This window comes from Trichoderma reesei, assembly GCF_000167675.1.
Source record: "Trichoderma reesei QM6a unplaced genomic scaffold TRIREscaffold_6, whole genome shotgun sequence".
Lineage (NCBI taxonomy): Eukaryota > Fungi > Ascomycota > Sordariomycetes > Hypocreales > Hypocreaceae > Trichoderma > Trichoderma reesei.
The window spans coordinates 73809-88314 of record NW_006711153.1 but is presented as its reverse complement, the minus strand read 5'-3'; the positions used below and the strand labels follow the sequence as shown (position 1 = coordinate 88314).

Below are 14506 nucleotides of genomic sequence, written 5' to 3'. Positions count from 1 at the left end.
ACCCGGGCAACCTGATGATCGAGCAGAGGTACTAGGTAGTATTAGATGACCTGTGAGCGAGACACCTCGGAGATGACCATCGTTCAGAACTTGACTTTAAGTGATTCGCGAGTGGGTGGGTATAGGTAGGTAGGCATGGAGTGGGAGTGGCTATGTTCATCCACATCTGGAGTGCAGTATCGAATTCTGTGATAGTGGGGCACCTGATGACGAGACAAGAGAGCATCTGGCCGACTCCCATATGCTTGTGACTTGTCCCATGGATGGGACGTCAAACCATCGATATTGGTCGGCCGCATTCCTCTTGAACCAAGCCAGCAATTCCCGGCAAGTCGCGCGCGAGCCGTCCGAACGTCGGATACAGCCGGGATGGAACCAGCTACTAGTTAATTCAGTGCTTCCGCTCATGCATCAAACCAGGCACGGCTGAGCTGCAGATTGCGTTGTTGGTTGAGAGGCGTTGCATCCCATCGCAAGTGCTTAATCGTCAAGGGCAGCAGCGGAGCATTCGGTGGTGATGCGGTCGTGCTTCAGAGCTCATCACCAGCTCCAGCTCTGGCTTCAGCATCGAAGTCAGCTCCCTCCCTCCAATCATGCGTCAGAGTCAGAGCAGCTTTTCGTAATCCTCTCCCAAGCTGTCCAGTCACTTTCCCTCCGTCCCGCCCTCGACCCCCAACATTGAAGTGACCCCGCCATTGTGTCTGCCCCGCATCCCATCGCTGACGTGACGCGACTTTAATTCCTCCACGTAAGGGTCCAACCTGAACAGCATTGACTGCATCGCGTCTTCACGGTTCAGGCAAACGGGTTCGCAATGGATACGAGAACCTGGCAAGACTCGGAAGAGGGCCTCAGCCCTGACTGGATCTTTTCCAACAACTCCAACGTGCAGTAAGTCACCTGGTCTTGGTTCGATCAACAGGGTCTCTGCTGCATCTTGAAGACTCACGCTCCACAGCGCGTGTAATGATAGGAAATGGTTCACCGATTTCACGCCCTTCCCAAGCCATGTCGATTCGGCCACTTTTACCGGCCGCGCAGTCCCCGTGGAAGGCGTAGGAGCTGTCAATCTTCCAGTCAAGAGAGGCCCAAATGTTCGCGGACCGCAAGCCCACCATATCGTACGCCTTACAAACGTGCTCTACGTTCCATCGAGCGTCTGCAACATAGTCGGGATGCCTATCTTTGAGTCCGGCGTTGCTTCAGTCAGCATGGGTAGAGGTCCCAATTCCAAAGGTAGTCTGGAAGATCGCAACGGCAGCCCTGTCGCATACTTCTCTCCCAACGCAAGGCTTCTTTCTCTGAGACTCAGCGGGCCGCCGATCGGGCCACGGCTCGCACCATCAAAGTTCGATCCCGACACACTGTATGCGGCGAGTATCAATTGGCCTCGTGAAGAGAGGGCGCGCTGGGAGGCCCAAGTTCAACAAGGCAACGCAGACAACGGGAAGGACCAGTGGATCGGGGACCAGCCATATACTGATGAGGAAAAGGCGTGGGTGAAGAAGCATTTTGGAAACGAGTTCAGACTTCTTATGCTTTACGGACTTTCAATCCACGATGAAGAGGACCGGGCAGAAGGCCGAGCCATCGCACGCTCATTCATGCGGGCTGACGCGGAACGTGAAGATGATGAGATGGATCAGGATGATGATGATGATGAGGAAGAGGAAGAGGAGGAGGAGGATGAGAATGACTTTGAGAGGCACCTTGCCGATCACCACTTCGATGCGCAACAACTGGACTGGATCGAGGAGAATTATCGGGATTCAGCCACCTTCATGTACTCATTCGGCCTCAAGTTCTACGATGACGACGATTGCGAACAGGCCAAAGCCATTGTTCGATCTTTCATGAGCAATTGATGTCTGCCACAACACCCGTTATCGAGCTAACATACGCACCCTCAGATTGTCATCATGTTGTCCTTCGGAAGGTCTCAATCTTACACTCGAGTTGCACCCTATGGTGCTCTCAGACCAATTTCCCAACCCGGGAAGAGAGAAAAAAAAAATGAGAAAAGCGCTTGATGTTTGTTCATAGGGCTTGGGCAGATCATCGCTAAGTATTTAGCCACACCAGACCATGGTCTGGCAGTTTCGCGAATGGAGTACACTGTCATGACGAGTACCCAACCGACGCCCTCCTTGCTTTTGCCAGTTGTGTAGCAGTCAAGATGGAAGTCACAATAACCTCGCGGCCGCTCGAGTGGCAGTGATTGTACGTCTTGCATGAGGTATCTGGTAGTTATCGACTATTTATATTCATGTCTTATGTAACGTTGGGTAATAAATGCGTAATAACCGATGCCGGCCTGTTGTGTCTTGCAGCCATAATGTGTCAACAGGCTGCGTGTAGATAGAGCGCGTCGTGTTCAAGCCACACATCGGTTTGGGGGGGCATGATTAAGGACCTGTGTCAGCACTACCAGAGATAAGTCCTACCTCGGAAGTACTTCACTCGAATCCTCATAGGATCTCGGCTGCTAATAAGCGCGCGAATCCGGCTTTCTTCACATGGTCGCTGACTACGCGATGGATGGCCTGCAAACTGATGGAACTTGAGCACTATCAACACCCGACTCTTTGGTATCACCCTCGATCTTCCGACGCCGGGAATACTGATAACCCTCTCTGTATAGAGTACCGGGCCAACATTTCCGAATATTTGAGCTAGGTAGGAATGAAACGTTTCTTCTAGTGTAGCATGTATTTACATGCACCTCGGGAGTCGCGATCCTACGTGCCCCTTGAGCAAGCTCATAGTTACATAACAATGAAACAAACATACCCTGTCTCCCCAGCATCTGGAGGATGTCGGGACCCATTGAAGGATCGTGATAAATCCTGTTGCCCAAATCCATTGACGAGTCAGGCAAACATGCTGGTTTGCATCTGCAACCTTGAATTGCCGCATAATGTTGAAGCCCCGCCGCAATGCTGGAATAACACGCCATGTTCAAACTGCTGGGACTACGAGCATGTACGTACCAATTACATAGCTCTAACGATAGATCGCTAATAAACGATCGCTCGGTAAGGCATTTTGTTAGCATCGGGACTTGTGGAGCTCGGGACATGCAAGCCACAAACAGGGCAGCTCTAGGCTCTCGGAGATAAAACGCCCGGGTTTTGAACATCCATACTAGTACTCGTACTAGGTTCTGGCAATTATGGAGATCGCGAGCTTGGGCTGCCTGTTGGTCCCAGCCAACGGCGCGCTCGGATCCCGACTCTGGGGAAGATACCAAACTGGATGGAGAATGTTATAGACACCAAGTGCGTGAACACGAGGTCTTTCCCCCGCTGCACAGCCTGGAAATCCTTCTTGTATAGCAGGGTTCCCTATAATGAATGGCTCGGCAGACTCACGCCAAACCGTACTAGTGATCCTACACCTGAGTTCAATAAGGATTGTGGTTGCTCTTGGACCAATGGTGCCCCTCCAGTCGTACGAGATTCTGAGAGCTCCTGATAGAATGCATGCTTCGCCTCGCACGTCTGGGTATTTCTATACAAATAGTATAAGTCCATGGCATTTTCGCTTTATTCTACCTGTTCTAGAACTCCACCAATCGGCCTTAGTAAAGCAGACACACTGATATGCATATAAGCTGACGCCCCCAGAGGGCATGTACACGGAAACTTCAGAAATTGCTTTGGAGCAATTATTGGCCAGGAGGAGAGATCATGGTCGTGAGCAGATGGTAGTAATTCATGTCTAGTCTTTTCATGAGTTTCCAGAAAGAGCTCGATGTTGGCAAGCGAAAACGATATGTGATGCGTCTATTTCCGCCTTTCTCTTAATCATCTACAGGGGTTCTAGCGGCACTTGTCCTGGGCGATACTCTATCGGGACGGTGAACTAGCAGAGAAAGGCAGGCAATCAGGATTTGACCCCCGTTACAAGATAAAAGGCCCGAAATAGTACATGTATGCCGGTTCTCGAAAATGACTACAGGCGTTCGCATAGCGTTCAGAAGCTTGACATGGTGGTGGCCCGGTCTTTAAGGATAGACAGAAGCTTCTAATTCAAAACTATAGCTTATCAAGTTATCCCGCGCAGTGCATTCTTTTCCATACGGCTCAGATCACGACTTCGCAGCTAGATGTGAATAATCAAACTATATATCCTGATATTGCCTTATTGTGACTATAGTTTCAGCCGTAGTCTTGACGAGGCTATGGGCTAGCAATCATCGTGAGTTTGGCCTATTAGACTCTTCTTCGAACATCCTCCTCCAGAACACTAATCACGTAACTTTACAGGGGGATGTAGGAGAGGCTTAGCACGAGTGCCCATTGATGCCAAGACGGCATGATCAGGAATTGTCACATGCTAGTCATTCACCTGCCGGATGAGGATCGTCAGCCTGGCCGTCCATGGTTGCCAGGCTTCAGGACCTCTACGGCAAGCTTAGCATTAGTATATATAGAGCATGTTTATTCCTCAACGAGAGCTGCATGTCCACTTGAGCAGCACCGGTATACGAACGAGCTCAGTAGGCAAGCCTTATCATCAAGACCCGGACAATACACTTCAAAATGGCATCCAAGGCCGCGGCCATCCTATCTATTCTCCCTTTTGCTCTGGCAATCCTCGACAAGCCCGTTATCCAGCCAAACTTCCCCGGAAATGGCCTGGCATCCTTGGGTCAAGGATTGATGGACCATCTGGCACCTACGCACTCAACGTGGGATGATTGGGGTGCCGGATGGATCCCCCAGGACTGCAAGTCCTTGGTCGAGGGTGCCGGGCTCTCTGCCTCCGATGTCATCCCCTTCAACATTCATTATGATGACTGTGCCCAGACATGGACCTTTTGCCGGCACAAGGACTCTCCTCTGAGTGAGATTACTATCCTCGACATCTTTGGGCGTTTGCCCGTTCGAATGAGGTCCTTTGTCCGACATTTGGTCTTCATTCCGGGTGCCAAGTCTGCAGGCTCCAACGGAGACAACGTTCTCCTGAGGGGCGACATCGACGTCACCGTTTTTGCCCACGAGATCGGCCACAGCCTCGACTCTCACGCCTTTGACCCGTCATACGGTGTGCCCTTCTCCACCGGCAACGTCTGGATCAGCAACTACAATCTTGACTCTGCCGTGCCTGATCCCTACGCGCAGACCAGCCAACAGGAGAACTTTGCTCAGCAGACCGTCATCTCATTGTATGACAAGGTGGTACCGGGCGGAATCGGCACGATCCAGCCCAACTGGCAGGCCATCTTCCACCAGTATGCCACTCTTGAGGGATACATTGGCGATGTCATCATTCCCGGCGGTACCTGCACCCACCGCCTGACTGATAGTCCGCCCGTGCAGATGAGCAGCTTGGCCAAGGGACGCCGTGCACTGGGACCTAAGCCCAATGTTGCTTTGAGCCCCGAGGTTGAGGAAATTGAGGCTATCCCGATGAAGAGCTCTATTACTATGACATCGTTCGATGAGGCTGGAAAGCCGAATGGAACTTATGTCATCAACCTTTAAACATGTACATTAGATAGATCATTCAGGATATATATATAACATTCTTGGGTATATACTGTTGTAGTAATTGCACTGATATGTGACATGATGGCTGTAGCATGCTTAGCTAGGTCGTAAAAGCCTGACTTGACCTTTCTGTCCTCTTGAGGCTGCAAATCCTTCACTGCTGTCTCAGGTGTTGTTGATTGTGGGGTCACGAGTGTTGTATCGTATTTGGAAGCCACTCACGTCATTCCTCCTTCACGTCGGCGAGACATGCTTTTTCACCAGGCCCCCGATATTTCACGATAAGAAGTTGACTCAGGCTACTACATGATCCAGTGATCTAAGGTCATTGTTGGATGTTGAACGTTATATGTACCCTAACATTACAGGCGTAGGTATGCGCGCGGAGAAACCCGTGGATACCTTGAGGGCTAAAAACTGGATTTAGTCCCGTACCTATCTTCAGTATAGCAAGGTTGAGAAATTACCTTGGTTTGTTGGAAAGGAAAAAATTTGCCAGATATGACATATGCCTGTGCTCAGATCGAGCAGAATCTTGTTTGTCTGGAATGACAGCCAATGACAGGCAAGACATGCAGCTATGCGCTCATTGGCCACGCCACACAACCTGCCTCTGTTTTGTTTCAAAAACTCGGCTTAGTGGATCTACTCTATTGGACAACAGATGTCAAAAGGGTTTTGTCTTGATGGCCAGGGCGATTCGCATCAACCAGACCTTCAGCTGCTTGATATGTGGCTATAGTTTAGCAGCCCCTTGATTCATGTAGGACAGCTTTACTAAAGAACCCGCCATCATCTAAACCTTACCTATGGCTTCAAGTGGAACACGTAAGCTCACGATATGAGTTTGGTTGGACCAAACTGCGTACCGAAATGGGGATCATGGAGGGGAGTCAACATACAGCTGGCGTGACACCTTTGCTCCACGGGTCGATGGAGGTCCTGTCAGGCAATCAGGATCGCGGAAAAGCTACCTTGCGGACAAGGTTATATAACTACATTGACGTGCGTTCTCTATATCACGAGATCATCATCTTGAGGCTCTGTAGTGCAACATTCGCAACAAAAATGATGTATCTTTGCGTTGACCGAATCTTCGGTCTGTATAGAGACGTCTTTGAGCCGTATGATTGGTAGCGAGAGATGCATTTTCCATGACCTTAGGTCTACATCATCTACGTGTAGGCCTTGTGGGCAAAGAAGCTATTTGAATAGATAAACACCTTACAACGGCATACACGTCTATCATCAGTTTTCCAGAGAGGGTGTTAGAGGGTGGTGAACTTACCTTCTGAACAGCTATAACACCGCATCCAATGAGGATGAGAAGCCATTAAGAAGGCAGGCCTTGACGTAGAGGAAGCGAGAAAAGCCTCGCAAAGTCAGTGTGACAACTTTTCTAGCCTCTATCAGCACTTCAATGGGCAGGAACTATATATCATTAATTCGAAAGAATCATGAATTCCCTCTTAACTTAGAGAAGCTTGCGTCGAGGCTCAGGCATACCTGGATTAGGATAATGGCTCAATAACCGCTCTAGGATGATTGCATATGCGGCTGAATTGATCTAAGTCTACAAAAGCGTACCTACTTCCAGATGTCAATGGCGATGCATGACGGGCGAAGGGCCAATGTGATATCGAGAGAAAGTGCAAGGAGAATATGACTTGAAAATGCTCAATGAATCTTTCGTGAATCCATAAGACATCAAGCCCTCGGAAATTATATTCCCTCCTACATCTTACAATACTGCTGGTACCTAGTATTCATGGGTCCAGGACGAAGCCCCTGTGTTCGTCACACATGCGGATAAACAACTCAGCTTTGGAAGAAGCAACAGAGAGCGGATCGGTGAAAGGCTTCACCTGGCAGCAGAGGTAAAACATCTTGAAAGGGTACCCCGAGTCATCCATGCTGTCACCGACAAGCTACTTTTCTATCTCGCACACTATTGACACTGACAACGTGAGGCGGAGTTGCTCGTTACCGCATGATGATGAATACATGTTTCAGTTGGCGTCTACCAATCTGCTCAAAGACAATGAAAATCGTTAGTTGTGAGCGCTCAGATCTGAATCTATGCGGATATAACCAAATTTGTCGGTTTGGTCCTTGGATTGCATGCAATAAGTGAGCCTCGGAGCACATGTTGTTACTGGAGGTGTATGCGGTAGACCACCCCAGCCACCAGCTCTATACTCTCCCTTGAACAGCATTTCAAGTAATTGTTTCTACGCTTCTATAATGACTGACTGTGTCGCACATTTGAACCTAACTGATAGTGGCTCTGTGGGGATATCGAGCCAGTTCCGAATTGCTAGGTCACGGCACCACAAGAAGATCCCCATCTAAGACGAGCTTTTAAAGATCGCCGCTATACTAGCTCCCGCATTGTGGCTTTGAGATGTCCGCTAATTTGAGCTTAAAGACTGCTGTTTCATTCAGCAACTGCAGGTGTTATTCGCTCCCAAGAGCACCATTACTTATATGAGTTGTAACAATAGGTGTTGGTGATCGGCTCCAAAGCCTAGGTTGTGCACTCGTATTCCTGCCTCTGCGTAGTTTTAGCACTGGGCAACGGCTTCGCAGCTTGAGCGCTTGATCAACTTGCAGCACAGAAAGGCTCCCGGGTAATGTAAATCACTGTCACTGCCGTGCTTAGCCCACTCACTATTCGTTAGTGTTGATGTTACTCTCAGTATACAGGTAAGCCCACACAAACATGGCCTCATACATGCAAATCTCTACTCACGCCTTGCCACTTCTCGTGAGCCCCCACAAGACTGGAACGACGCACGCTCTGGCAAGGTATCCTTGTTTCGTAACAGGGCCACGTATTCGTGCAGTGACGAGCGATAGCTTCGTCATACTTGCCAAGGCTTAGGAGTTGGAGTGATGACTGTGTTTCGCGTTTGACAGGGAACTTTACCTGTGGAACACCAGTTGGAAGAGAGTTTTTACCCCTAGTTCATTTGTATCCTTATTTCGATTGTCTCTTCTTTCTCGCCAACATATCACCAAACTCATTATGCGTGCAACATCGTGGACCCTGAGAGCAAAATTATGAATGACAATTGCCATCATCCCTTTTCAGTCAAAATGACAGGCGTATGCTCTGTATGCACGTCTTATTATGTAGCAATCCACGTGCAGAGGCCATGCCACGTTACCGTCTTGCAGATATGGTACGTCAAGTGCTCTCCGCTAGTACCCTGATAGTAGTGTATGTTGCAGTACACTTCTCGATGGCGACCCTTTTTTCGTAGAGGAGTGACTCGTAGCTTGTCTCGAAACCTCCCCGGTTTGATGGCTGCTATACCCGCTTAGACTCGATATATCTGATAGCCACCGTACGCGGCACAGCTTTACCAGACGCTCCATGAGATTACAAGCCCTTGCAACTACAACAATTAGTCCTCCTCAGCCGCTGACCTGAACAAGGTGCATGACGGATGTACTCCCCTGTCGTGGTCTCTTGTCAGCAATTTGATACGCTTGTCAAAGATCCGGCAACTCTGACCCGGCCAACTCCGTGGGAGGCCGTAGGCCTTGAGAAGGAGGGGGGGAAGGCGTGGAATGGCGGCTTCAGGGCGATCGAAGTTTAGGCTGCTGATCAGGGACCACCACTTGGCATGAAATCCATGGATCGATGGATGTAATGGTCCAGAATCTCACCCCAGACAAAAAGACCACATGGCAAGTAAATTGCTCTACCACCCCTCCTCATCTTCAAGAGTCGAAATAGGAATAGTTGGTTGAGACGAAGACATGCATCAGCTGACGGCGTGCTGATGTAGTATTCCGTGATCTGTGTGTTCCATTTCTAGATTGGCGTATCTTCAATCATGGGTACTCTCCCCCCTCGGGTTACGGGGAAAGAGCTCCACATGTGCCGCTGAGCTCGTAAGATGCGTATGGGCATGCTGAGTGTGGGTGCGGGCTGGTGCGAAGTTGGCTCCCGGTCCGAACCCGTGGCGGGTGAGGAGAGGCTGGAGCCTCCCGCGCAATTGTGACAGACTGAGTTTCGCGTGGCAGTCCGCTGTCTCGGGCCCGAGACACGTGGCTTTTCCGGACACATAAGTCGATGAAACGGCACAGGATAGGACTTCTGGGTTACACCCACTCGCTCATACTACTTTCTGTACTTAGACGGGGATATCATCTTCGTTTCCCCTATTGCTCCAGGGCAAGTCATGTGGGTAGTAAGCTGCCGTGGGCAGAGAGAAGAAACCCCCAAACCGTCATACCCGCATGTTTACGAAGTGCATGATGCATGTTGTCGTCAATGATTACCAAGTGCAATCGGCAACCCTGGTAATGAGTGACTGGCTCTATGCCATTTGGACGTTTCACAACATCTTGACATCGGCAGACCGGCACGCGGGGTGTATGGAGTAAGACAAGCCACCATCAACCGAGCACGTTGTGAGATCAGCGGAACTAGGCTAGCTTGATTGGAGTGTTATCAATGATGTCGGTTGGGAAACTACATGCTATGCCAGTGGCGAGTGGAAAGGCTCGCATTTTGCATCCATCCATGGACGTATTGGATATGCACGCATATAGCCTATCTGCAGCTTTTGTGGTTCCACTTCGGTGCTATTCGGTATCACTTTCGTCGTGATGAATGGGTGAGACAATTAGTATAGTAACACTTTTGGCTCGACAAAGCCAAATTCTTACCTAGTTGCTTCACGAGGGAACTCCAATGGTTCCCTTGTACCTGCCTGGGTATTCAGAGGTACTTACTGCGGATACTAAGGTAGTTGCTAGATTGCTAGCCACTGAACATGCCTGCATGAGGCCATCCAGGGTCCCTTACAATGATGCTGCTGCTCATTGAGCAACCACTCCAACCCTTGGAGGAGTAAGCCGTTACGACTTGCCTGAGTCGTAATGTGGGAGTATTCCCATCCAGATACTGCTTGAAGGCTGAGAGCGACCGGGTTGGTGGCTGCTGATGGACAAATCTCGAAGCTCTGCAAGGGAATGTGCAGGCTGACAGTAAGTGTTAATGAGGAGCAGTTCTTCAACCTTGCAAATCGCGAGCTTGGCAGGCTTTTTGAGGCTCCGAAGGACGCAACAAGACTATCACATGCATACATAGGATTTGGCAGTACAAGGATGCTTCGTACAACATGTTGCCTACCACTGGCCATCCTCATGCGTGTTGGGTGTGGGGTAAGCACAACCTCAACCGACCCGTGTCCCCGGCAAGGTGGTGCATCAGCAGTGGTAACAGCATGGTATTTCAATTGTTACGATCCTAAGGTTTGATGATTGTGGACAGTAGAACTCACGCGGTGATCTTGCGACATTGATTAAGAGATAGTAACTTGGTGTTATTGAACTGAGATTCGCCGTAGCATACATGTAGAACTAGAGTCTTTCTAAACGCAGATAGATGAACCAACAGCTTACATCCTCATCGCGGTGGTGTGCCAGAAGCATGTCCTTGGTCCTCTGCACCCACTCCGCTAGTAGCGTATGCCCTCCTTGTTCGGTATAGCCAACACCCAGACCAACACGCAGGGCCTTGAGGAAGTAGCCGGAAACGACCGCCATTAGCCAATCAGTCACAGTTTCAGCATACCACTTGCTGTCCTCGTCCCGCTGCTTCTGCTTATCACCATTATCGCGAATGCTGTCCGTCGTCTGATGCCGCGCCCGCAATTCGGCACCGGCCGGATGGACCACGCGCTTCTCTGCAACGTCCCTGACTACCCACTTGCCAGGCACCCCATCTTTGATCAACTCGCCTAGATCTTCCAGTTTTCGGTTATAGGTGGGCACTTCAAAGGAAGTAGCAGCAGCGATGGGGATCAGCCCGGCCTGGAGCATCTCGACTAGCGCGCGCCGACAAGCATCCACAAGGCCGGCATAGTTCTCCTCCCCGGTGGACGACTGGGCCACAAAGGACAGCACTAGGGCACCTCCGGGCGCTATTTCGGCTGCTCGATGATTGAGGAACCGCAATAGGTCTTTGTGGGATTGCTCGCGGAGGATGGAAGTACGGGATACGTCGACAGGGGACTCTCCCTCTGCCAGGGGTGGAACATGTTCCAGGTGGTGCAGACAGGCCAGTGAGAAGCCAATACTAACGGAGTCGGATGGCGCAATCTGTTGGTAGAAAGATTTGGGCACCATGGCCGTGAACAGCTGCTTCTTTTGCTGCTGACGCACCTCAAAGGCAGCGATGTTTGAGGCGAGGATGCTGAAATCATTTTCAGGGCGATCACTCAGGACCAATGTGACTTGGGTGTCTTCGGGCACATGCATGGCATGTACTATGGCAGAAAATGGCTCAAAACTGCGTGGTGTTGTCAACAAAACGGTCGCTCCCTCCGTACACCACAAGGCATACCGTGGGGTGGGTGGCCTTACGAGTTGTTACCATGGGCGGAGCCGTACTCCGCCACTGTGAGTCGACCCATCTGCTTTGAGTGGACATTGATGCTAGAAGCCGCTGCTCGGAGTAAGGGCAGTGCCTCAAGCATGGCTGCATGCTGCAGCTCAGAATGCGAGCTATAGAAGCCCCTGCCTTGCATAGGGACATCATTCACCAATACGCTATTGGCCGCCATGCTGGAGAGGAAAGAAAGCTGACTTGACTGGACAAAGCTTGCAAAGAAAGCGAGATACCCATAGACGTAGTTTCCGTCACAGGAGGAAATCGGACCCTTATGTCGTGGATCGGCGAGTTTCCCTAGTCGGGTCACAATCATAGTTCTTGAGAGATGTCGAAGGAGGTACCATGTCATTTACAATTTGTTCCTCTCTGCCTATGCTGTAGTGACCTTTAAGGTATTCCTGCTCCATGATGTAGTCAACATCTGCTCTGGTCGGGGATTAACGCTCTCAGCCAGTTTGGTTGCAGAATCTCTGCGATGGGGAACGGGAGAGGCAGTCCTTGGCTACATAACGATAAACATATGCTCTGAGTCCCAAACTCCACATGTTGTATTTCTATGAATGCCGTGTCCCTACTCGCAAGTGACAGCTGTCGCTCGGCATATATCCAGTCTGGCGCGGGTAATGGTTTCAATATCTTGACGATAATTCGAGACTGACTTCTACATCCTCATCGTCTACCTAGTAACAAGAGTCATACAGTTTCATCAAATCTTACTCCTGGGGTATAAATAACAGCATTATGCAAGATGAGGACCACTTGACACAGACTGCGCAGGACACAAAATGAGCCGGGAAAGTAAGCGGACAGGACTTTTCGCGGTGTCGACTTGTCCACGTCGGTGCTTTTTCCAGAGTCCTTACATTTGTATATGCAAAAACTCGAAACCCTGAGCTTATGGTTCTATACTGTGTCAACATTGCTCCTGCAGTCGTGAAGCCCTTGTCATCCGCTCGCGGGCGTTCGTATATAGACAATAGGTGTAGTAGCGGCTAGCCGGCAATATGCCATCAGCTTCTATCATCTGATTGCACACTTGATCACCACCCTGCTTCGAGGCCAGACCATCTCTCCCGTGGCTACTGCTCATATCACTTCTTTTTCTCATAATCATTGCATTTCAGTCAAATATGGTTTCCACCTTTGACGGTAGCATGACCCCTGGCTCAAATCCACTCACACTCCCACACTCGCCGTCATTTGCCTCTACAATCGAGAAGGTCGAGATTCCTCTCCTGGTTGAGCTCTTATGGGTTCCAACGTTTCTCGTAATTGCCATCTTCCTGCAGATCCCCCAACCGGGCCCTACCCGTGTTGCATTGGGACTTGGAGTCTTCACCACCGTATGGTCCTATGCGCTTACGCACTGGGTCGCCCATCCGTCGTTTCTTTTCAGTCCCATGTTTGGCTTTGCGGTGACAGTGAGGTGGGTATATATGAATGTCTTCGATACGGCAGAGGTCAGCTTTGTGCGGCTAGCTCAGGGGCAAGGTGTCAGAGAATCACCGCTACAGTTCGGCTTCTGGAGAAAGGCCAAGTGGAGCGCCGACCTTTGGTTCTCCTGGCGTGGTGTTGGGTGGAACTGGGAGGTCTCGAGCATCCCTCGTTCAGGAAGGGAGATGACAACTCGAAAGTACATTCACAAACCCTGGTCCCATATCCTCATCACACAGGTTCCCTGCTAATATGTACATTGCACTAGACGGTGGCTGGTGATCGAGATTGCAGCTGCCGTCGCAAACTTCGCCGCGCAAAAGGTCACGATTGACCATGTCTTTTGCCGCTATTATCCCCCCAGCAATACCGTGGAAGCATTTACCAGTCTCTCACTGGTCCAGCGTCTCTGGATCAGCATCATCCATCTAGCTTTAGGGTGGTTGTTTCTGGACAACGTCAACCGCATCATTGCCATCGTTGCCGTTGCAGCTCGTCTCTCGCCCCCTGGAACCTGCCCTCCCAGCTTCGGTAGCTTAACAGACTGTTACACAGTCAGAAACTTCTGGGGCAAAACCTGGCATCAAACATTCAAATGGGTGCGTCCGACGAGCGAGACTATTATGATTGGCTGATGCTGACAAACACGGGGGGTGGATAGAACTTCAACAGAACAGGCGAACTAGCCGCCAGAGGTATCGGAGCCAAGAACGGGTCCTTGCTTCGAAGGTATACAAAACTCCACATTGCCTTCCTCATGTCCGGAGTCCAGCATTACATTGCCACCTTGTTCGTCCCATCCCCTGCTTGGGCGTGGGCTATGTGTGGCCAGATGGTCATGTATGCTATTATCATTACGGTTGAGGATGCGATTAAAGCGCTGGGTGTGCACATAGGCATCAAGCCAAGCTGTAAGCAAGCCCTCAACTCCTCGCTCGAATATGTTCTGTCAACAGCGACTAATCGAAGAAGTCCTGACATATCTTGCTGGTTATCTTTGGTGCACCTTCTGGGTTCCCTTTGTGTATCAGTTTGTATTCATCTACGATATTGATGTCGGCTTCTTCAATGGCAGCTGCCCTATGTAGTTATCCCATGTAACTCAATGACTAGTCATCTGAATCACAGCTCGTGTTCTTTCAAGGCTATTTTGCTCTTTGAATCG

The 14506-nt window shown here is 50.2% G+C and overlaps 4 protein-coding genes across 4 annotated transcripts; 3 read left to right on the top strand and 1 right to left on the bottom strand.

Moving 5' to 3' along the window:
* Nucleotides 1-789: 789 nt before the first annotated feature.
* On the top strand, nt 790-1926 carry TRIREDRAFT_121125 (uncharacterized protein). The gene is made up of 2 exons (XM_006964167.1): nt 790-891; nt 959-1926. Exons 1-2 carry the CDS (start codon nt 815-817, stop codon nt 1863-1865), a joined length of 984 nt encoding a protein of 327 aa, XP_006964229.1. The 5' UTR covers nt 790-814; the 3' UTR covers nt 1866-1926.
* A 2618-nt stretch (nt 1927-4544) lies between these two features.
* On the top strand, nt 4545-5489 carry TRIREDRAFT_105808 (uncharacterized protein; the record flags this gene model as incomplete). Its single annotated transcript, XM_006964166.1, has 1 exon — nt 4545-5489. The coding sequence occupies one exon, from the start codon at nt 4545-4547 to the stop codon at nt 5487-5489; it is 945 nt and encodes a 314-aa protein (XP_006964228.1).
* Nucleotides 5490-10874: 5385 nt separating this feature from the next.
* On the bottom strand, nt 10875-12079 carry TRIREDRAFT_59655 (uncharacterized protein; the record flags this gene model as incomplete). Its single annotated transcript, XM_006964011.1, has 2 exons — nt 10875-11805; nt 11880-12079. The coding sequence occupies 2 exons, from the start codon at nt 12077-12079 to the stop codon at nt 10875-10877; spliced, it is 1131 nt and encodes a 376-aa protein (XP_006964073.1).
* A 958-nt stretch (nt 12080-13037) lies between these two features.
* TRIREDRAFT_105806 (uncharacterized protein) lies at nt 13038-14429 on the top strand (the record flags this gene model as incomplete). Its single annotated transcript, XM_006964165.1, has 4 exons — nt 13038-13540; nt 13610-13940; nt 14003-14252; nt 14314-14429. 4 exons carry the CDS (start codon nt 13038-13040, stop codon nt 14427-14429), a joined length of 1200 nt encoding a protein of 399 aa, XP_006964227.1.
* Nucleotides 14430-14506: the final 77 nt, after the last annotated feature.